The 20,932-nt window shown below is 40.8% G+C and overlaps 1 protein-coding gene across 1 annotated transcript in view; it reads right to left on the bottom strand.

The window, feature by feature from the left end:
• ZNF292 (zinc finger protein 292) overlaps window positions 1-18,939 on the bottom strand; it is a 55,570-nt gene extending 36,631 nt beyond the window's left edge. The window contains exon 1 of the mRNA XM_055810033.1: window positions 18,598-18,939. Within this exon, the coding sequence (XP_055666008.1) occupies window positions 18,598-18,759 (162 nt within the window). The 5' untranslated portion in view covers window positions 18,760-18,939. The remainder of the gene's footprint in view (window positions 1-18,597) is intronic.
• Window positions 18,940-20,932: the final 1,993 nt, after the last annotated feature.

Below are 20,932 nucleotides of genomic sequence, written 5' to 3'. Positions count from 1 at the left end.
TGGAAATACAAGGCTGTGTGTATTTATTTCCTGCAGGTCACAAAATACATTGCCTGTGGTCAGCTAATGAACAGCACAAAAAAGAGTGGCAACTTTAATACTGACCTTTAAAAGCCCCATGTTACTATCTGCTTGCAATTATTTCAACTCTTCCTCAGATTTCTTGTGCAATACTTCAGATGAGCAAGAGCTACCTTTCAAATATGCACAACTATTTTAAGAATGTAATTCACAATAATAATCTAAGATACCTCCTGCTTGTCAATGTTCAAGTTACTAAAGCATGCAATGATGAGACAGGTGAACTAGGCAAAGCCAGACACTGCCGCTGTAAGGATATGAAAATACTTATCGATGTTTCCTGATGTTAACTGACCGCTGCTGAATGTGAAGAACACTGACAATGCAGTCATACTGACCTATGAAGAAAACAGAACAGATGCTGCCTCCCAATTTTTGTATTACCAGCACAATCCTCTCTTTTATATTACAAAATGTAAGCATAGTCCTGAAAGTAAGCTGTAAGACTTTTACAAAAACATCAACTGAAATTAAAATGGAAACTTTGGCCACTATACCCCAATACCCAGCACTCTACACTTTCCTCATTCTTAAGCTGCCATCTTTCCACTTTTGACACTTCTAAAAGTAACAAGCGAGATTTATTATTTCTCTTGTAAAAAATGTTTCCCCTTCATGAATTTATACTTCATTTTATCATCTTTTCCATTTATCTCTGTACCTTGCAGATAATCACTAACCGAACATAAGGATTTAAAAGTCTGACTAGTAGGCTTAGGTAATTTCTTTGCTGCATTACTTCAACAAAGGATCTGTCTACTATTCAGTTACAAAAATAGACCAATTTGTAAGATTAAAGACCCCACCAATACTAAGTCCAAGGGTCTGTAATCTTCAGTCAGTTTTCACTTCCAAAACTAAAACCTACCCGTTCCTCCCTGAAAATGTATTTTCCAGGCATATGCCTCACATTGTTGAAGTTTTTGGTATGGGTTGCAATTGATTGCTTATGTTTAACTACTACTCAAAAGAAAACAAAGAATGTGTTTATTGTTCTGTTCAAAAAGAACAGCATTTGAAACTGCTCTTAACTTGCCTTTCCCAGGGGAATTAAGAGCACCATAAAATATTTGTTAACCCAGTGAAGTTCTTGCGGCATTCATGGTTCTGCAAGAGATACTGTTCATTAGCCCTGGAACACGCACACAGGCACAACTCCATGCTCAGACTTGAGAGGTCTCCACCAGTTACATATACACAGCAGATGTATTGAAAGCTCTTACATTCAGGACCAGTATCTTAAAAGAGAAACAGAGGCATCTCAGATGTGCAGCACTAAGACAGAAGCATGCACAGCAACTGTGTACAAGCACAGTTCTAGATGCGTTCACACTAAGGGTGTGCACACATCCTGATGCTTGGGACACCAAAATATTTTGAGATTTCAGTATAATTTTGGTAGCTAGGCCATCAGATATAGAAGCTTCAAAAACCATTTCATGAATATACAGGTTTATAGAGTTGCTTTGAGATATCAGAAGCAAACATATTTCTTTGAAAAATTAATACACTGATTTTTTTAATACTGATAGATTTACTAGTTAAATATCTACACGAGATACATACAAACAAGAGGTATTTCACAAATCAGTGGGCTAGACTATTTCAAACTGCAATATGAAAATAAAGCTATTATACATAAAACAGTTCCTCAGATCAGAGGCAGAACAAATTTGGTGAGAAATAAAACACCTTTATCAAAGGAGTCAAAAAACAGTGAATGTCCACTGTGTAAGACACTGCTTTCCAGGAGTAAAGATAACAGGATAGAATGCTTTCTATTAGTTTTAGGATAGGCAAGAAGAAATTTCTCAACTTGCATGCAGAGGTGACAAGCCCCTAAACAGCAATAGAGCATGGGTCCTGGAGAGTAATCAAGTACTAAAAAATTGAAGGACAGCTTAGTTCACAGCAAAGTTCCTGAATCCTAAGAAATGAAACATGAGGAACATGATGACTTTATCTGTATTCTCAATCAAGTAGCTAGGTATACCGTCGTGATATTGATGACGTCTTCTGATTTAACACAGGAACAAAAAGTTTGGGGATTTTTTTCTGGGAGACACAGCTAATATGCTAATTCTTGGGCTGGAACTAGACATTCATCTCATCCAAATTTCATTTTTGAGGGCTGTGTTTGTCAGAGTAAAACTCTGTGAGCCTGAAGCATGATCTCGCTGGCTGCCACAACCATTAAAGAACTGAGCATGGGATGAAAATAGCATTGTTCAAATTCCTGGAAAGCTGTTAACCATCTACTTCTAAGGTGCAATTTATGCTAGTTTACAAACTAAGCTGGACTTCTGGCCTCAGCTCTTCTGTGCAACTCCAGCCCTGTGCCAGCATCATTACAGAATCAAATGAAGTGCCAGCCACGGAACTGAACCGGTAAAATAAAAACAAACCTGTAAATAACTGAACAGATCTCTCCTTTCGAAATGGAGCATTAGTCCTGCTTTGCAATGCAGAAATCATCCCTGTCCCAAGAACCCACTGCAATTTAGAAGATGGCTAGGATGATAGGCAGGACCAGTGGGCAAAAGAAGATGCACTGGGAAGTCATGTCCTCAAACCTCCAGAGCATCTAAATAGGAGTTGGTTCAAGAAGCATTTTCAGACCATCAGAACTTGGTTAAGTGAATGCAGCAACACTACCTGCGACAGCTCTCTTCTGTACCATGAGGAAAATGGGATTGACTTGTTGAGATAGCTTCATGGTTTGTTTTTTTTTTTTTTAAAGAAGTAGTTGGGATACTAAAAATATGTTAGATATCCCAGTTTAGACAACCCTTAAGTCACGCTTTGGTACCAATGCATCAGTACACCAGACGATCTCTTTCTGAAGCTCCACAACAAAGTTACATCCTAAAGGGACACGAAAAGAATCTTTACAGGTGTTGAAATACCATTCCTCTCAGCCTCAATGATCTACAGTTCCTACACCGAAGACCGCTTTTTTTTTTTTTTTTTACATGACCTGCTCTCTCTCCTCCTTGTTGTTCAGCATTTTACCAGAAGATGGAGAACAAGTCTTTCATCACATAAAAAGCAGGAGTCTTCGATAACTGCTGCAAGTTGGGGGTTTTTTTGTTTGTTTTTATTAGAAGTTGTTAGGTTAAGGTTCCCATGAAAGGCAATTTAACTGGAGTTGGCTAGAGGCAGTTAAGGAGTAGCTGGGATGCAACCAGCATTATGTCCACATTATGTGAGGACAGCCTACCCAAATAAGATGTCAACAGAATAGTCAAGTAAAAACTTGATTAGTTTTTGAACTGCAATAGTTCTGCATGTCAAAAAAACCTTAGCAATACAATGTCTAATTTAAACCAAGTCTACCTCAGATTGCCCACGAGACTTCACTATTTAAAGAATTAGAAATAAATACTATGACAGATGATTTTAGAAGCATTTAAAAGAGTAAGCTAAATGTTTACATACAGTAATGAACCCCATTATACCTCCTGTCCATTTTGAAAAGCATGGGGGTGGGGAAGACGAGTATCCATTCCTTTTTCTGTGGTATGACAAACCTCTGACCAAGGCATTTCTCCCTATCACCATAATCATAATCCATCTTTATTTCCCTTTCACCTCTGCCTCCAACAACAAGCCTCAAACTTAAATGATCTGTTTCCATTGTAGTTTTTTTCTTAGTTGGGATGCTCTAGAGGCAAACTGATTTTTAGACTAGAATAAAACTTAAATAGAAAAGCATGGATATTTCAAACCTGCCCACTACAAACACTAGACAGAACAGCACCATATGAATTACCATTGCCCTCACAGATATGCCAAAATAAAAGGTCAAATCAATATAAGTCAACAAAATCAGTTTCTATTTAGAACAGTGCATGGAGAGGTAATTTTATATCAAGTCAAAACTTGATATAGAAAAAAAACCCAAAGCATCATACTTCTAATTAATTTCCAAAGCAGCTTAAGTAGGCAAATTAAAACTGCTACTAGTTAGCTGATTCAGTATTTGTTTACCGAGGCTTAGTACTGCTACCTCAATTTTGTAGATAAGACAAATTCAGCAAGAGTATTAGCTCTTACATGTTTGTTATAATACTATAACACAATCCAGAATTGAACAGCAAAACTTCAGCAGGTACAGAATGAGACTGCATTTTCAAAACTAAGGATGACAATCAAATATAATTATCTTTCCTAGTGTACAAGTACTATTTAAATTATGGTTATGATCAAAGAAGATCAATCCCAATTTGTACTCAATTTTAGTTTTTAAACCTTTCAAGATTAAGTTGTTTGTGTGCTGGTTTTACTTTGAATGTGCCTTCCGAATTGTTTCACAACAAAAATTGTTAAGCAAAGCATAGCTCTAGAAAGACAAGATGCCTTTGGCTGAAGAGTCAGCTGATGTTGCTTTAATTCTAATGGAGATATTGACTTGTGCCCAGAGGAGAGGGCTAAAGCCAGACTCTTAATTCCATCACTTACTACAAGATTGTATTTAAGCAATTGTTTTCATTCTCAATTTCTGCAGGTGTGGTGCAGAGCTCTCCAATTTTTTTTCTTCCCATTACTACTACTCTTCTCCACTGATAGGTAGTAGTTCCAGTCTTCACTGTTTTTTGCTTTTCCTTCAAATGAAAACTCCAACTGCTTTTACACTGTACACCCCCATCTTAACACCATTAGCTTCTCTATCCTGCAGTTGAATGCAAATTCAAGATCAGTGAGTGCAAGAAATTACTCACAAAGTCAAGACAGAATCATTCAGAGATAAAGTTCAGCACTTAACTGCAAACTCAGACTTTGGTTTTGATCCACAAAAAGCTCACAATAGCTACAGCACTTCAAGTGCAATGCACTGCATAAGGAGCAGATCCATACAGCAGAAAAGCTGGTGCTGAGAACCCAAGTCCCCAGTGTATCCATCACAGGAGATCTTATTTCGGACTAACTTTCAGCTGGCTCAATTAACTGGATACTTATTAGTGGTTGAAATAGATTGCCTGCAGTCAGTTCTGAAGCACAGTTTGTGGTTTAGTTTCACCCAAAATACATTCAATTCCCACACTGTAAAGGTGCTCCATGATGTAAAACAAAGCGTTTTAAGCAGGTATGATCAGAAGATAAAGAGAAGTTCTTGTCTGACCCACAATGTTAATATACAGGCATCTGCTATTTTGGTTTGCATCTATCTTCTATGGATATGTTACCTTATCTGAAAACTGTTCTTTCAACCATTCGCCTTCTCGTTCATCTACTGAAGAGCAATATTCAGAACAATAAAAGTAGTTTTGTTACAGCGTACGAGCATTTAAGTTTTCATACTGTTGTCTCCATTACAGTGTTTCTCCTTCCATGGAGGAACCCCCACACACACACTCTGTTGTGTACTCACAGCGAAGTACCACCTACACAATGGCATTGATTTTTGTTACCTATGTATCTGGGTGTTGAAGATACCAGTATGCACTCTTTGGTATAAATAACTATCATTTATTAAGAACTAATGTGTTTAGGTGTTATTTAAACAAAAAAATACTCTAGCTGAAGTACTAGTTTTCTGAGCAGTTTTAAAGGCAGAAATTCTACCCTTCTATGAGCCTTCCCCCCCCCCCCAACATTGTCCTCTCACCATCCTCCTCTTAACTTTATCTGCTTTCAGAACAACGATGTAAATTTGAAATGCTGTCTATCAAACCAGAACACAAAGAAGAAACTGAATAACTGCACAATTTTTCTGTGGCAAAACTGGAAAAATAAAGATACAGATCTAAATTTTATGCTCAAGCCTCACCAGAAGGGGAAAAGTAGATGCAGAGAAAGAGCAAGAAATCAAGTCTTACACATATATCTTGCTTGTGTTCATGCTGAAGGAAAGCTATCCTGGAGACTTTCAGAGACAAGAGGAAATAAGTTCAGAGAAACACACATATGGAAAAGGTAACTGTTGAAGAATGGATACTAACTTCTATTTTTTTATTTAATAGAAGGAATTAGAATACAACCAGTAAAGGTGATCAACTAGAGTGACAGCAGCCCTGAGAAGACAGACTTGGGGGTGTTGGTGGACAAGAAGCTCAACGTGGCCCAGCAATGTGCGCTCAGAGCCCAGAAAGCCAACCATCTCCTGGGCTGCATCAAAAGAAACGTCACCAGCAAGTCAAGGGAGATGATTCTCTCCCTCTACTCCACTCATGTGAGACCACATTTGGAGTACTGTGTCCAGCTCTGGGGCCTCCAATGTAAGGACATGGACCTGCTGGAGAGAGTCACAAAGATGATCAGAGAGCTGGAGCACCTCTCCTATGAAGACAGGCTGAGAGAATTGGGGTTGCTCAGCCCGGAGCAGGCTCCAGGGAGACCTTACAGCAAAAGGGGGTCTACAGGACAGCTGGAGGGGGACTTTTTACAAGGGCGTGTAGTGATAGGACAAAGGGTAATTGTTTTAAAATGAAAGAGGGTAGATTTAGATTAGATAGTAGGAGGAAATTGTTTGCTGTGAGGGTGGGGAGGCACTGGCACTGGCTGCCGGGAGAAGCTGTGGGTGCCCCATCCCTGGGAGTGCTCAAGGCCAGGCTGGATGGGGCTTGGAGCAACCTGGTCTGGTGGAAGGTGTCCCTGCCCATGGCAGGGGGGTTGGAACTGGGTGATCTTTAAGGTCCCTTCCAACCCGAACTGTTCTATGATTCTATGAACTACCCTGCAGTGAACGATTCATTTTCTCTGTTCAATCCCTACACATTCATACATCTTGTAGTAGTTTATATAGTGTGTATATATACACTATATATAGTTTATTATGCAAAAAAAAAAATAATTCTTTAATACCATTCAATGAAAATTACAAAACATCAAAGTTGAGGAAAGATAGAAAGTAAGAATTATGATTAGCTATTTTTAGACTCTTGCCTAAAAAGATTTTCCCCAAATAACCACATCTACTTAGGTCTCCTCCATGAAAATTTTATTTTTAATAAATCTTACTACAGCCGTAGTTACCACGAATATGTAAAAACTACTTAAATATAAATGTTTCTGAAAATGCAAGAGTGCACTGATTATTTGAACCCTTTACCTACATTTATTTACACCACCTAAGGCGCTGAGGACCTTGATGGTTCTTAAAACTATTTCGCTGTAACTCACACTCTCCAGTTAGAAAAAAGTTAAGACTAATTGCAGGAAGAATCCATGTAATGATGATCGACAACATAAAGAAACTCACCCTTAAGATTAACTTTTGAAAAATTTTTTAACTATTCTTACAGTTCAATCGTTAGCACCCTGAGTCTTCAGCACACAAGCACAAAAAAGTTAACTGCGTATCTCATCCAACTATTCCTACTCTACCAGGCAGATAAAGTAACAACAAAAAAATCCACGTTTGTCTTCTGATGTACGTACCTTTGAATAGTGGGCAAGTACCACTGCCCCCAGTTTACAAATACAAAACCAAGACAGATATTAAATATGCCATCAAAAAGTACATTTACATTTCTAATGCAGAGTTTACATTGGAGGAAGGTTTGAAAAAGAGCACCTCAATAGATACATAAGCAAAAACAGAAGAAAAGCTTGTGGGGCTCTGCTACAACTCTGAGTAGTAATTATGTCATCTACCATCACCAAGAAAATATCACAGAACACACAGGAAGGAAGAGACATGACTGACTGCAGAAAAGTTAATTACCAAACACAGAACCTTCTGTTAATGGAGAGATGTTTCTCTCTCTAAATGCAAGTCAAAAGGCACAAGCAATCTGGATGTTTTTCACCTGGGCATGCTGAACATACTGCATGAGCTCAGGTTTCTAATTATTAGATTGAAAGAAGGAAAACAAAAGAGAAATCACCTTGGTGTTACTTTTCCTGTTATTCTTTAGTCATTATTTTGCTTAAAATTCAAAACCCAGCTAGTTTTTTTAAAAAGAGCTAGAAAAACCTAGAAAATGAACGGACAGTTTCTGCTTACAGCCATAAACTGTTCTAAAACAATTATTGTAAATACCAGGAAGTAACTTCATTAAGCCTCATGCTTTGTCATATACAGTAGTTTAATTATCATTCTTTAGGCTTGCCTTTCATCTTTCAACATTTTGCATTCAAAATGCTCTTTCTGATCTTGCCAGTAGTATCTGATTTCTCTCTTACATCCTTACATAAGGAGTGAATTTATAGTCCTAGGCTACATTTCTTTCTATTCAGGTTTTCATTCAGGTCTCAATTTAATGTTGTCATCCCATCCTTAATATTTTAGCCTGTTTAGTTAAAACCAGTATTCTGCAATTGGCTATTTAACAGGCATTTCAGGAATGTGTTGGGATGTTCATTATGGTAAACTTTTATCCACTGCCAGGAAATCTAATTTACCTGTTAATTATCAGACTGGCATATGGGCAGATTAAAAATAGGAAGATAGCCAGAAATAACTGTCTAATCTGAAAATATGAGCATTTCCTGCAATATAGGTGACTTGAACCTGCTGTCTTAGTCAAGTGAAACGAGACATTACAAATACTTCTGTAGTTCATCTCTGTTACGTTCTCATATCGGCTATCTTTATCAGTTGAATGCAACTTCTCCCACTACTGCTTCAAACCTTTTTAATTCTGATGAGAACTTAATTGATAATCTTCTTCCTCAGTAGAAAGGCTACTTAACTGCCATTTTAAGCTTGTCTATTCAGCACAAGTCAAATTGATATCCCAAAATATGCTTCCATCTGATTTAATTTTCTGTGAAAGAACAAGGCAAAGTCCACCCGATTCACACAATCTAATACCCAATTGTGTCCTTATACTAGCATCAAGGTACTGCCACACCGTGTACACGTGTGAGGAAGGAGACGAGCCAAGTTTATACTTTCTCCCGAACATGTCAGCAGCCCTGAGCAGAACTTGAGGAGTTCCTGCCATCACACTGATACCGTTCATGAAGTCTGGCTGGGTATCCAAAAGCAGGGTTCTATTGCCATGCCAGTTTCAGCTAGATTATGCAAGTTCCAGGTCTGCAGAACTGGGATATTTATCATCTTCACTATTATGGATTCATAATCAGAAGTGACTTTTTCTCCCAGCTATTCTCTTCATAAGAGCTACCTTCCAATGATTAAAGTAAAAATGAGGTTCAGATTATGCCTTTTGTGATTCTGAACATTTAATCTCTTCCTGTCCTCATCCTTGTGTTCATTCTGTTATAAAAATGTATTATCATAAGCTCCTGAGACAAGCAGGAATCACAAGACTGAGGAACTCCTTAGTCGTAATTTGATTTAATGCCTGATCACTGAATGTACTTTACTGATTCATCAAAACAGTATTCAGTGTATTAGGTACATAAATATCAAACAGGATTTAACTATTCACCAGAATAAATCCTCTCCATCGTTTTGAGTAACAGAAAACAAAAGAAGTCCTATCAAATTCTGTTCTTTATGATATACAGGAGACTGAGAAAGCCAACACCATATTTGCTGTCAGCTCAAATGAAAGCTCTAAAGTTAACTGCTATATTCAACCTAAAAGACAAGAGAGACTTACAAAAGAAAAACTGGTCTTTACCCTAAAGAAATCCTGAAGAATTTTACTTCAGGGAGCTAAGTTTCTCAAAGCAACAAATGCATCTGTCCAGCAGTTAGGAGACACTGAACGCTAGGAGTCAGTATCTAAAGCTGGATGGAGCTTTGGCAGTTGTCCATGTTGCATGAGTCCCTATAAGGGCAAAGAATTGTGTACTAGCTCAGAATAATTACAAAATAATCAAGTGAAAACTACATGAGTTAGCACAGGATTCTCCTGATTCTCTGATGAAAGATTAATTTACTTTACCTTCATACAGAGCATCATGAAGCCAGAAATATTATATACCAGAAGACTATACAACAGTTACAGAAGAGAAGATAGAGAAAAATTTGATCAAACTATTCTTATCAAAAACTACAGGCACATGTTTTTGCAAGTTTATCCAATTTCCTATTGGATCAGGCCTATTTTCAGAAAATAATTTTATAAAGCTCCACAGCTTTTTTGATGTTACCTATACCTTCTGCCTGAATGTCTTTGTTCTGCCAAGTACTAGGTGTTATTAGATTAACTCTTCCCAAATGGAAGCAGTGCAGTTCATCCTTAGAGATAAAAGATTCCAGAAATAATAGTATAATAGAGTTGTCATTAATGCATATTTTGAAAGGCAAATAGGAAAAAAAATATTCCACACCTCAAAAAACACCTGCACACGTCTTAATATGTAAGACATTAAGTTCTTTATATGCAAAAGCACAGACCTAATAAAAAGAAGAGTACCATTTCAAAAGACAGTTTCAATTCTAATTGTTTACCTGTTATTTAAACTCAAATTTGCAAGCTGTTGTACACGGTCATTTTAGAGAAGCTGATGGCATAGGAATGTCATGCTAGTTTCCCCCATGAAAACTAAATTATACACACTGTACTGTAACTACTCAAGGACTTATGTGGGGGCCTTTAAAAAACAATTATATCTATCAAAATTTTTTTGTTAGCAATCAATGCCTGGAGCACTATTTCTTGAAGACAGGCTCCACACCTATACAAATTTGAATAGTTTCTTTGGCTTGTGTATCATTTTAGGCAATACATCACACTGAAGAAACAGTATGTTGACGTCTCCTAATGGTTCCAGTTCGATCCCTGATTTAGGAAAGTCTCATGTAGAAACCACCTACAATATATTAGTATGTCTGCATAAAGCCTGGAGTAAAAAAAAAAAAAAGAAAAAAAAAAGGACATTTAAATGGCAGAGTAAACTGAAAAGGCCAGATGAAATTCCCCGATTCTTAATCGCAATGGAAGCAAAGAATCTCCAGAAGTACGCTTTTTTTTTTACTGTCTCCCCTCAAGATCTGTGGTTTATGAGGTATTCACTCTCTAACAAAACCATCAAAAAAACCCACCTGAGATAGAAAATGGACTGAACATTCAAATAGATATCTAACTTCTTTATCAAGAAACTGAGACACACAATGGGGATATTTTGATAAAACGAGATGCCTTACTGAACATTAATATTAACAAATACATATATATAGATTCCTTGTACAGTCCTGCACAATAAGGAAAATGTTTTCCACAGTCAATATTTAATGTTTTTTAAACAGTGAATCTTCAATAATTGTAGTTTCAGAAAGCAACCTAGACAATGATACACATTATTCAAAAGCGGGGAATAAAGTTTGGATTTGTGGGAAAAGGTAAAGGCAGAAATATACGTGGCAGTACAGAAAGTAGCTAATAAGTTTAGTTATGCTAGCATAGATGCACAGCTATTGTTTACAGTCAACTACTATGAGTAAATTGAAATTTACAGTAAGGTCTTCAGATTTTTTTTAAATCGCTGAAGGACTGCATTAATCAGAATGCCTCTCACTCAGAATGGGCAGTAAGAATCAAGGATATTATGAAGAAAAACTAATCAACCACACTTCATACCCTGTAAGTATTAACTTCTGGCTAAAAGCATCTCTTGGAGAAATAGTAGCTTGCTGATAGTAGTTTTCTTAATAACTCCAGTAAAAGCAGCAAGTAACCAACTCAACAAAAATTGTGCACCACAGCAACTATGAAATTAAGTATCTATTTGCTGAACTGAAAGCTTTTTTCTTTCCCACAGTAACTAAAGTGGAATGCTTGATTTTAGTATCAGATGCAGCACCTTAGATAGAAAGGTGAGCTTTTGTCAAGATTCTTAAGTTTTACTAATTTTAATCTCTCCATCTACATTTTGTCATCTTCTTAACTACCTTCATTAGTTCCACTTCAGAGAACTATCACTCTTCTGTGGACTACTTGTACTTGGAAGGATAAGTAGTATGTTTTACAGGAAAAGTACTCTAAATCCTAAGTCTTACATGGGTTGTCACCTTCTTACCAAGTTTCCATCAGATTGGTGCCCTTCCTGCAGGTAAGAACTTCAAAACTGCATAGATTCCAAGGATATAGTAACAAAGCAAAAAAGAAGAGAGGGGGGCGGAATTTAAAATCAAAGACTACAAAAACTTTGTTCAAAGAAGTGAAAACTGGAGACTGAAAAAAGCCCTGAAAAAATTAAGAGGTGCTTCCAACAGAAAAGGAGCATGCTACTTTCCATGTCTACATGGGATAGGATAAATCACAGTACTCTTAAATTGCAACAAGAGACTAGAGATCCAGTTAGACTGCAAGGGGTGGGGTGGGGGTGTTTGAAGGCAAAGATAACTGAACTAAAATGTATTATCCAGGGAGGCTTTTGACTCTCTCTTACCAGAAAGTTTTGAGAACAGGTTAAACAAGCATTTGTAGCTATGGCTTACCAATAATTAATCCTGCTTTGGAATCATGGTCTAGCTGACTGACTTCGATACAGGGAAAATCTGTATTAAAAAAAACCTTACAGTACAGAGCTCAGAACGAAGACTAACTCCAATCTGGCATGATCCTGAGGCTTGATGCCATTTCCAAGGACAAGGACTAAAACAACTGTGCTCAGTGGTTAGGGTTACCCCTAAGCAGTAGGGGGCTTTTTTTCTAAGCACAAACACATTATATCCAGATATGCACACATACTATTTTATTTGAAAGCAAGACAATTTCCCTGACTCCTGATAGTTTAACTTCAGAAAAAAAATCAGAGGGTGTTGCTTCCACCCCCCCAGGTCAGTAAGATAACATGACTGTTTGACATGGCAGGTCTTACAGTGATGAAGGAGCACAAAAATGCCTGAGGCAGCTCCAAGTTTGCATGAGATGACACAGTGATGACAGTTGTTTTTCTTCATGCACTTGGGAATCTGTGTGCCGTACTATACTTTAGTGGATTCCTTGTGATTTCTGGGAGCTGTACACCTCTCCCTGAACAGCAGATCATCCAGAGTTCACAAGTATGAAAGCAAAATGGAAAAGTATTAGAAGTTATGGTGGAAATCTTACACTTGTGGTAACATACACTGAAAAAGCTAGCAACTGTGAGACCAGGAAGAAACACTGCGGTAAAGGCAAATGCACAAAGACAGAAACATCAAAACAGAAGCTTTTAAGAGTTAGCTCAGTGCAGAAAGCACTCACTGGACTCAAAAGAAAACACTTTTTTACTTAAGGAAGTCTAAGTTGTAGAATTTGTGTGTACTCCAGAGACAGGGACCTGGTTACACAGGAAATCATTAAACTGAAAGTTCAAAGTAATAGAACCTTACCAACACTTATTGCAGTAATTTGCGACTATATTACATAATGATCACTATTAGCTGTTGAGCCAAACAAAATCAAGGGTCAACATCTACCTACACACTCAATGCGAAGTTCAATGAATGCTGTCTGGAATAAGAGACCAGATGTGATATAGGAGGAAATGTCTTCTCTACTTGTATTAAAAGGGCAGCTCATGTTTTGCTGATGGTATTTTTCACTGTCAGTGAATGCCAATCTTACAGTCACATCAGTAGGAAGGACATCAGAACCTAAGGTGCTTGGTGAAACAGCAAATAAGTCCTTCAAAGACCGTCAAGGTCTTTATATACAGAACGACTCTCGGCAAGGTATCATACTCTAACTCCTACAGGGAAAAAATAAAGAAGCCTACTAAAACATTCTCTGTCATTGGATTAAGACAGACTGGGTTTAGATAAATCCAGAAGTAACTAAAACATTTAAGAAAGAATTGGAAGTAAAGCCATAAAACCTATGGACAGAACTGAAGATTATTCTGTCATTTTGAGCTGAAGAGGAAGCTGAGAATACAGAGACTAAAAGGGAGGAAGATGATGACAATGAGAGGGTGACAACACTAGAAAATTGTGAAGTCTGAGGTGTGAAAGCTGGAAGTCAAATGTAGTAAGGTGTAAAAGAACAAAGTAAGACTAACCTCCAATGGAAACATAAATAGTGAAAACTTTATAACTATTACATATTGATTACAGGTATGTAATGAAATAAGCTTTTTGTGTAGAACTATGCATATTTTCCTTTAGGAGGGAATCTTATATTTAGATTAGTACAGTATATATTCCCCAATATTACCAAGATCTACTCTAGCATGTCAGCACACAGAAATAAAGAATAGGACCTTAAGGTACTATCCTAATACTTCACTAGAACCTCAACACACAATAAAAAGTTTAAAACAGCAGAAAAACTCTATGCAGTCACATCAGTTAAAAGTTTCTTTTAAAAGAAGATTTGGGGTTTCTTTTGAAGTAGCTAAAAATCTTTCCTGTCACACCCCCCCCACACACACCCTGCCATTTTTTTTATCAGCATTACACTTTTGCTGCTAGTGTTCGTAAAATCCTAGGTTACTATTAAGTAAACTGTCTACACTAGAAGGATATTAATGTCTCCTAATGGCCAAGCACACTTGTTAACATATTTTAACAGGATTTTTCTCTTAATAGGCAGTCCTGACAAGACAACCAACAGATGAGACAAAAAGTACACACAAAGTTATTGAGGAAGGACCACATGACAGTCCAAATATTTTCTTACATATTTGATACAGGTCACTATATGTTGACAGCTTGTACATTAGTACAACAAACCTGACCACCTTACAGTTTTGAGGAATTTGTACCACAAAGCACACCAGAAGAAAAAAAGAAAATAAAAGGCTTCAGAAGCAGATTCAGAAGAGAGGAAAAGTCAAAAATACCAGTGGAGGGAAGACCAATAAGCTCAAAGATACAAGTACGTCAACTGTAGAAAAACCATCAGGATAAGCAGAGGCACCGCAAAGACTTCACAACTAATGAGCAACAAAGGAAAATTTGTTACCAGCCTGCAATTTGGTATTGAAGAAAATAATGGTCATTGGGTAATGACCAACCAGAAGGGAACACAGCCCACAGTGAACAGCTGTGATATAGCCACCAGCATCATGTTCACCTAGGTCTCAGGAAAAAAACCAAAACGTTTTGCTTTTCTCTAACTGAATATAATCAACAGATCACCCTTCAGAGCAAAGCTTAAAAAGAATCTAATCAGCCCCCACATGGTGACAAGAACAGCAATCTTTCTTTGGTCTATTCTGAGTTCCTGTAGAATTCACACTTTCAATTTTTAGTCACTACAGCTGAAGATACTTGTTTTGTCTGCCCCAGTGTGCACACATATTGTTTGTGACAACGTAACTGTTTGTCACAGATTTGCTAATTACCAAATTGCAACAGAAGAGCATGAATCACAATCAAAAAGTCATTTTACATATATCCATACGGATATGAATTTCACTTGATAGCAATTAAAAATAATGCTCTCTACTGCATGCTGACAATGGAGAACACTACTACATTCACACAGATATGGTACAGGATTAAGGTCCACTCTATAATCCCCTTAAAATTTAAGAATAATTGCATCATTTCACAGTGCAATCAGCAGCAAAACACAGAAATATTTATAGCTAACGAAACGCTGCATATAAAATACATCAAAGTAAACTTTATTCTTAGGAGAAGAAAACATACGGTTTCTGTCAAGGTACAAGGGGTCCAGTTTTTCTGTGTTTGTAACAGCTGCTCTACACTGTTTGGTTATAAACGTTTAAATAGTTTGAATTCAGATTTTTTTTCAAAACCAGATAAGGGATTTGGCTTTACAACTCCCACTTCGTTTAATGAGAGTACTTAAATCCCTTATTCCTATGAACCTAAGAATCTTTCAATGCCCTACTGCACATTCTTTAGCTTCCTCCATTATGAAAATACACTTACTTCTCAAATACTATGCTACCCACCTAATTTTAAAAAAATAAGTAAGTTAAAAGTTGATTTATGGCAACAAGCAACGTGGTTGCTGGGCTCCAGAGTCACTATCTGGTAAAATAAAATAAGGACACAAAACTTTCCAAGTTCTGTGTAGTTATCTCATGCCTAGAAACTAAGGATAAAGAAAAATAACAGGTGAAATCATACAGAGATAAACAATAAAATATTTCTTCAGCGCTACACTTCCAGACTTAGGATACAAGTAAGACCAAGTTTTGTATGTATGACCAGTCAAATTACTCTCTCATGCATTCAAAGACTTTATTCTAGAAATGATGGCAGATGCCTTTAAACTGTTATTTAAAAGAGATTTCTGTTATGGCTTTTACCATTACATGAATTTTCTGTAACCTGTCATGCAATGCAAGCTAAGTAGCTAGGCCTACTATCTGAATCAAGAATACTATTTTGTGTTAGCCCCACTAAAAATGACTAAAACCATAGATGAGGATGAGTAAGTATTTTGGCACCACCAGCACAGGTGAACATATTAAAAAAAAACACCTCTGTTGAAGCAGTATTAAAAATATCTGCCAAACACCACCACTACCTAATACATTAAGCATCTGTTTAGACCTTGGTTTTAAATTTGAAAAGCAGGATCTTTCAATATTGAATGGGATATCTCAACTCAGTGTTACTCACTAGTCTTCAGCCTGCAAAACCTGACACAGCCTTCCTATGAACCTTGGTGTAGAAGCGACAGTAACTCATTCCAAAGCAGCATGGATTCTTACCTAAGACAGTTTCTACACACCTGTTTTGTTCAGTGAGATTTGTTTTAAGAGGTCTATGTTTAAGAAAATTAGTAAACCTGGACCTTACAATGGACTTTTGCAACAGCCATTAAAATAACATTAATTTTTGTTGAACTTTAAATCAATCAGCTACTGAAGCCACTCACTAAGCGCAAGCAGCCAAAATTTCAGTGATAAAACTGCTTTAGACACCAGTAATCTACTCTGCACATGTCAAGGATGGCATCTTCATTCCCACCTACCCATCTACTTCAGTTCAATGAACAGCTCATTCACAAGTTTAGAAGTCAAGCCGGAGCCAGGAAAGCCAGATTTCCACCCCCCAGTGTACGAATTTAAGAAAGTAGGCACAAAGATTAAATAGACTGAGAACACAGTGATCTGAACCAACATAAACCAATCTTGTTTCTGTGCATCTACACAGACATTCTACCCAAATGCAAAACGAGGTAATTTTTGACCAAAGAAAAAGCATCTGAAATACAACTCTGATATATATGGAATAAAATATGAGAAATATGCTTAAGATACAGTAGTCAATCTCCCTGGCTAGGAAAAAGTAGATCCCAGTTTAATCCAGAAGCGACAAGACATCTAAATCAGCATGCTACAATGGCTACCACCAAGAATCAACTCTTTAAGGGAACAGACACAAAATCACAAATAAAACGCAATTCAAACCGACCACCTGAACTCACTCCTACCCGTTCCACCTTTTAACAATTTGCCTAGGTTTCATGAATGAGTGACAGTAACGTGTAAACAAACATTATCACTTCTACCAGATACTGTTAAACCCATAGTAAAGCTACAGAAGTAGCTGTTTCCGTGACTTTCTGAGGCCTAAAATATTTAGGAACTTGTTTTATACATTGGGTCGTACCTAATGCTAGCTGAAAAAAGGTCAATCCAAGATAAACCAGTGCAACATATAGACACGTACATGACTAAAATGGAGCTGGTTGTTTTTAACTGTAGAGCTAGGACCACTAAGTTTGTTTAAAAAGGGATACTCGGCAGGGTCTCCAGTTCAGAAGAAACACCTGCAAGCATCCCTGCTTCGGGAGCAGCCCATGCCCTCGGGAAACAGGCCTTTTCCCGGCGGCAGCCGCGGGCACGGTAATTACACACAATGGTGCTTCCAGCGGTGCCAGCTCAGGAGCCCTCTCCCGAGGCGGGACTCGCTCCCCTGACAGGGCGAGAAAACGGCGAGCAGCACCGCAGACCCACCGACCCGCCACCATCACCGGCGGCACGGTTCAGCCCGCCGCCGCTTCACCGCCTTCTCTTTCCCAGGATGGCAAGAACTCCGCTGACCCTCCAGGATATGAGACGGGGAAGGCAGAGGGGCAGGAGCGAGGGGCCCGGGGGTCCTCGGGCACCGAGCAGGAGCCCCGCGCAGAGGGGACCCAGGGCGGACTTTCGGCTCCTCCCCGGCCGCTCGGCGGAGAAGCGGAGCCCCCATCTCCCGGGCCGCCCCCCTCCCGCCCTTCGCCCCGCGCTTCGCCTCCAGGGGAGGAGGGTGCCGGAGGGAAGGGGACAGGGAAGGGGGGGGGGGCCCTCGGTCCGCCACCGCCAGGAACAAAGGGCCCTTCGATAAGCCGAGCCGCAGAACACAACAAAGGGGCCTAGAGACCGCGAGAACCGGGGCGGCCGCCGGGGAGGGGGGAGGAGAGGCGGGGGAAGGGGATTACAGGCCCGGCCGGAGCGGCTCCCGGCGCAGGGGGGCGGGCTGCCTCATCGCAGCCCACAATGAACAGCGGCGTCAATCGCCCCGCGGCGCCCGGCCCGGAGCACTAACTCCCGGCGCGCCCCCCCCCCCCCCCCCCCCCCGCCCGGGCCAACCGCCGCACCGGGCCGTTGGCTGCGGCTCCCCGCCCGGCGCCCCGGCGGGGGCGGCGCTGCTCCCGCCCGGCCCCCCGCCGTCCCTCTCACCCGGGCACACGCACACACACACCCCGCGGGGGAGGGGAGAGCGCGGGCGGGGGCAGGGAAGGGTAGAGGCGGCCTGACCTGACAGAGCTGCTTGCAGTACTCGGTAGCCGCTTGCACTGCCGGCTCGGGGCTCTCCCGCAGCCCCGTCTCTAGCTCCACCAGCCGCTCCCGCAAGCGCCGCAGCTCCAGGAGGCCGCCACCTAGGCTACCGCTCTCCTGCTCGGCCTCCTCGTCCGCCATCTTCGCACCCCGCTCCGTCGCGTACGCAGCCCCCCCCCTTCTCTGCCTCGGCCTCCCGGCCCCCCCCGCTCCGTTTCCAGGTCACGTGATTACACAATGCCACGTTCCGGGGAGGGGTCACGTGCCGTTGGAGACGGGCGAGCGCGCGCGCGCGCGCGCGCTCTCCATCCCCCACTGTGCAGGACCGGGCCGGGGAGGGGCGAGAGGAGGAAGGGGGCGCGCCCCCGCGTGTCACGTGACGCCACGCCACGCGCCCGGCGGCCGCGCGGCCACGTGACGCCCCTCCCCGCCCTCCCGCCGACGGGTTTTGGCGGCAAACGGCAGCAAATGGCGGAGGGTGGGGCCGGCGGGCCGCCTTGCCTGCCGGGGTGCCGCCGAGGGGCCTCGCCGGGCCGGGCTCGCCGCCTCCCCTCGAGCCCTGAAGGCAGCCATGCTGGTGGCAGTGGCAGTGTACATGCGGCCCGGCTGTACCAGGGCCACCTCCCCCTCGCCAGCCGCCACTGAGCAGAGCGGGGCCACGGCTCAGCCTGGCGGCCTGCCTCCCCGCTCCTGCCCGAGGGTGCCAGCCACTGCTGGGTAGGCCACGGGCAGCACCACTGGAGCAGTGTTGCACATTCCCTCTCCTATCATCCTCTGCGGGCAGCAGCGGGGTGTGTTTGCCTCAAGGGTGCTGCCAAGTTGTCTTTCTGTACCTGGATTGTCCTGATTTTTTATTATAATTTGAAGTGAGGAGTGCGGTTTTGCTCTTCAAATGGTGCTGTTCAACAGCGGGAGGTTCTGGAGGGCTTTGTTGCCTGTGGGGCCTGGTGGCTGGGCTAAGTGCCCTCGCACATACTGGTGCTGTTCTCAGAGCAGTGGAGAGCTCCACTGATGGGCACTGACCTCCCCTGTATCTGCCCAAGGAGCTGAGGAGATCCTTTCACCTGTCACCAAGTATTGGAAATACTGGAGATTGGCTTCAGGTATCGAATTGGATGATGAGGAAAACATGGACCTGATGGGCACTGAATTGGCAGGGGTACATGTTTTGCAGTCTTCTAGGCTGTGTAGGTTGACACAGGTTGACAGCTCCACACTCTTTGTGTTGCCAGTGTTCGTCGGGGAAGTGAGGAGGAAACGTGTTACTGCAGCAAGAACACTGTCGTGTCAGGACTGGATTATTTCTCTTAGCCAGCAAGCAGTGAGAGAAGGTGCACCATGTTAAGTTGGGCATTTCACATCATCTGGAAAATGGGGAACACTGGAATTTTGCACTAACATGAATCAGGTGTAACACTTTTGGCTGGAAGAGACTGTAGCTACAGACTCCTCAGTATTTCAGGCAGTCTTGCTCAGGCCCAGGTTTAATACAATATCCTACACCCACCAACTTACCTTGTATGACCATCGGACTGATTTGATGATTATGTTTTGGAGGGTTTTTTTGTCACAAAGGAAAAGCGGTGCTACCTACTTCTTGCATACAGTTGAAAGTTGAGGCCTATGGTGGAATGAACACTAAATTGGAGCTGGAATTAGAAGAGGTTCCTCTGAGATTGCAGGAACATTAATCTGCAAGTGTAGACATTCACAGTGATAGTACTGAATATGCAACATTTTGGAGACAGGCCTGGGAGTCTGGTCCAAAACTGACCACGTTTTGGGTCATAGCAGTGGTCAAAGTAGTATGTTTCTGGTTTCCCATACAAGCAACGAAGTAAATACCTTATTTGCCATTGTAAACCTGAAACCTTTTAAGTTTCTGAATTTTACAGGGTACATGTACATTACAAGGTACAGAAACCCATTCTGTTCCAAGCAGAAGAAAACTTTCAGCTTTCCCATTTAAGGTTTAATGTAGTACCAGAAAGTGTGACTGGTTTGCGTGTATTCCTCACCACCAAACTGCCTGTAGCACCAGTACTAATGAGTGATGTAAATACTAGAAACAACTGCACAAAGACCTATTTATTCTTCTTCAATCACTTAATTTATCTGCAGGAGCTAAAATAGCTTCTCCTCTGGATAATTCTTTCAGTCCTATATTGCGCTATTTGTAATTATTTTCACTTAAGGGTAAACCACAATAGCCAAATTCATATTCATAGCCTGTCCGTGTTTTAGCTTGCTGTCTTGTTTCCTCCTTGCCCAGAGGGTTTTCTGAATTGAGCCTGGGCCAGGAAGGAAGGAGTAA

The sequence above is a fragment of the Falco peregrinus genome, chromosome 7 (assembly GCF_023634155.1).
Source record: "Falco peregrinus isolate bFalPer1 chromosome 7, bFalPer1.pri, whole genome shotgun sequence".
NCBI classification, from domain to species: Eukaryota; Metazoa; Chordata; class Aves; order Falconiformes; family Falconidae; genus Falco; species Falco peregrinus.
The sequence above is the reverse complement of the archived record's forward strand: the minus strand, read 5'-3'. Positions and strand labels throughout refer to the sequence as shown.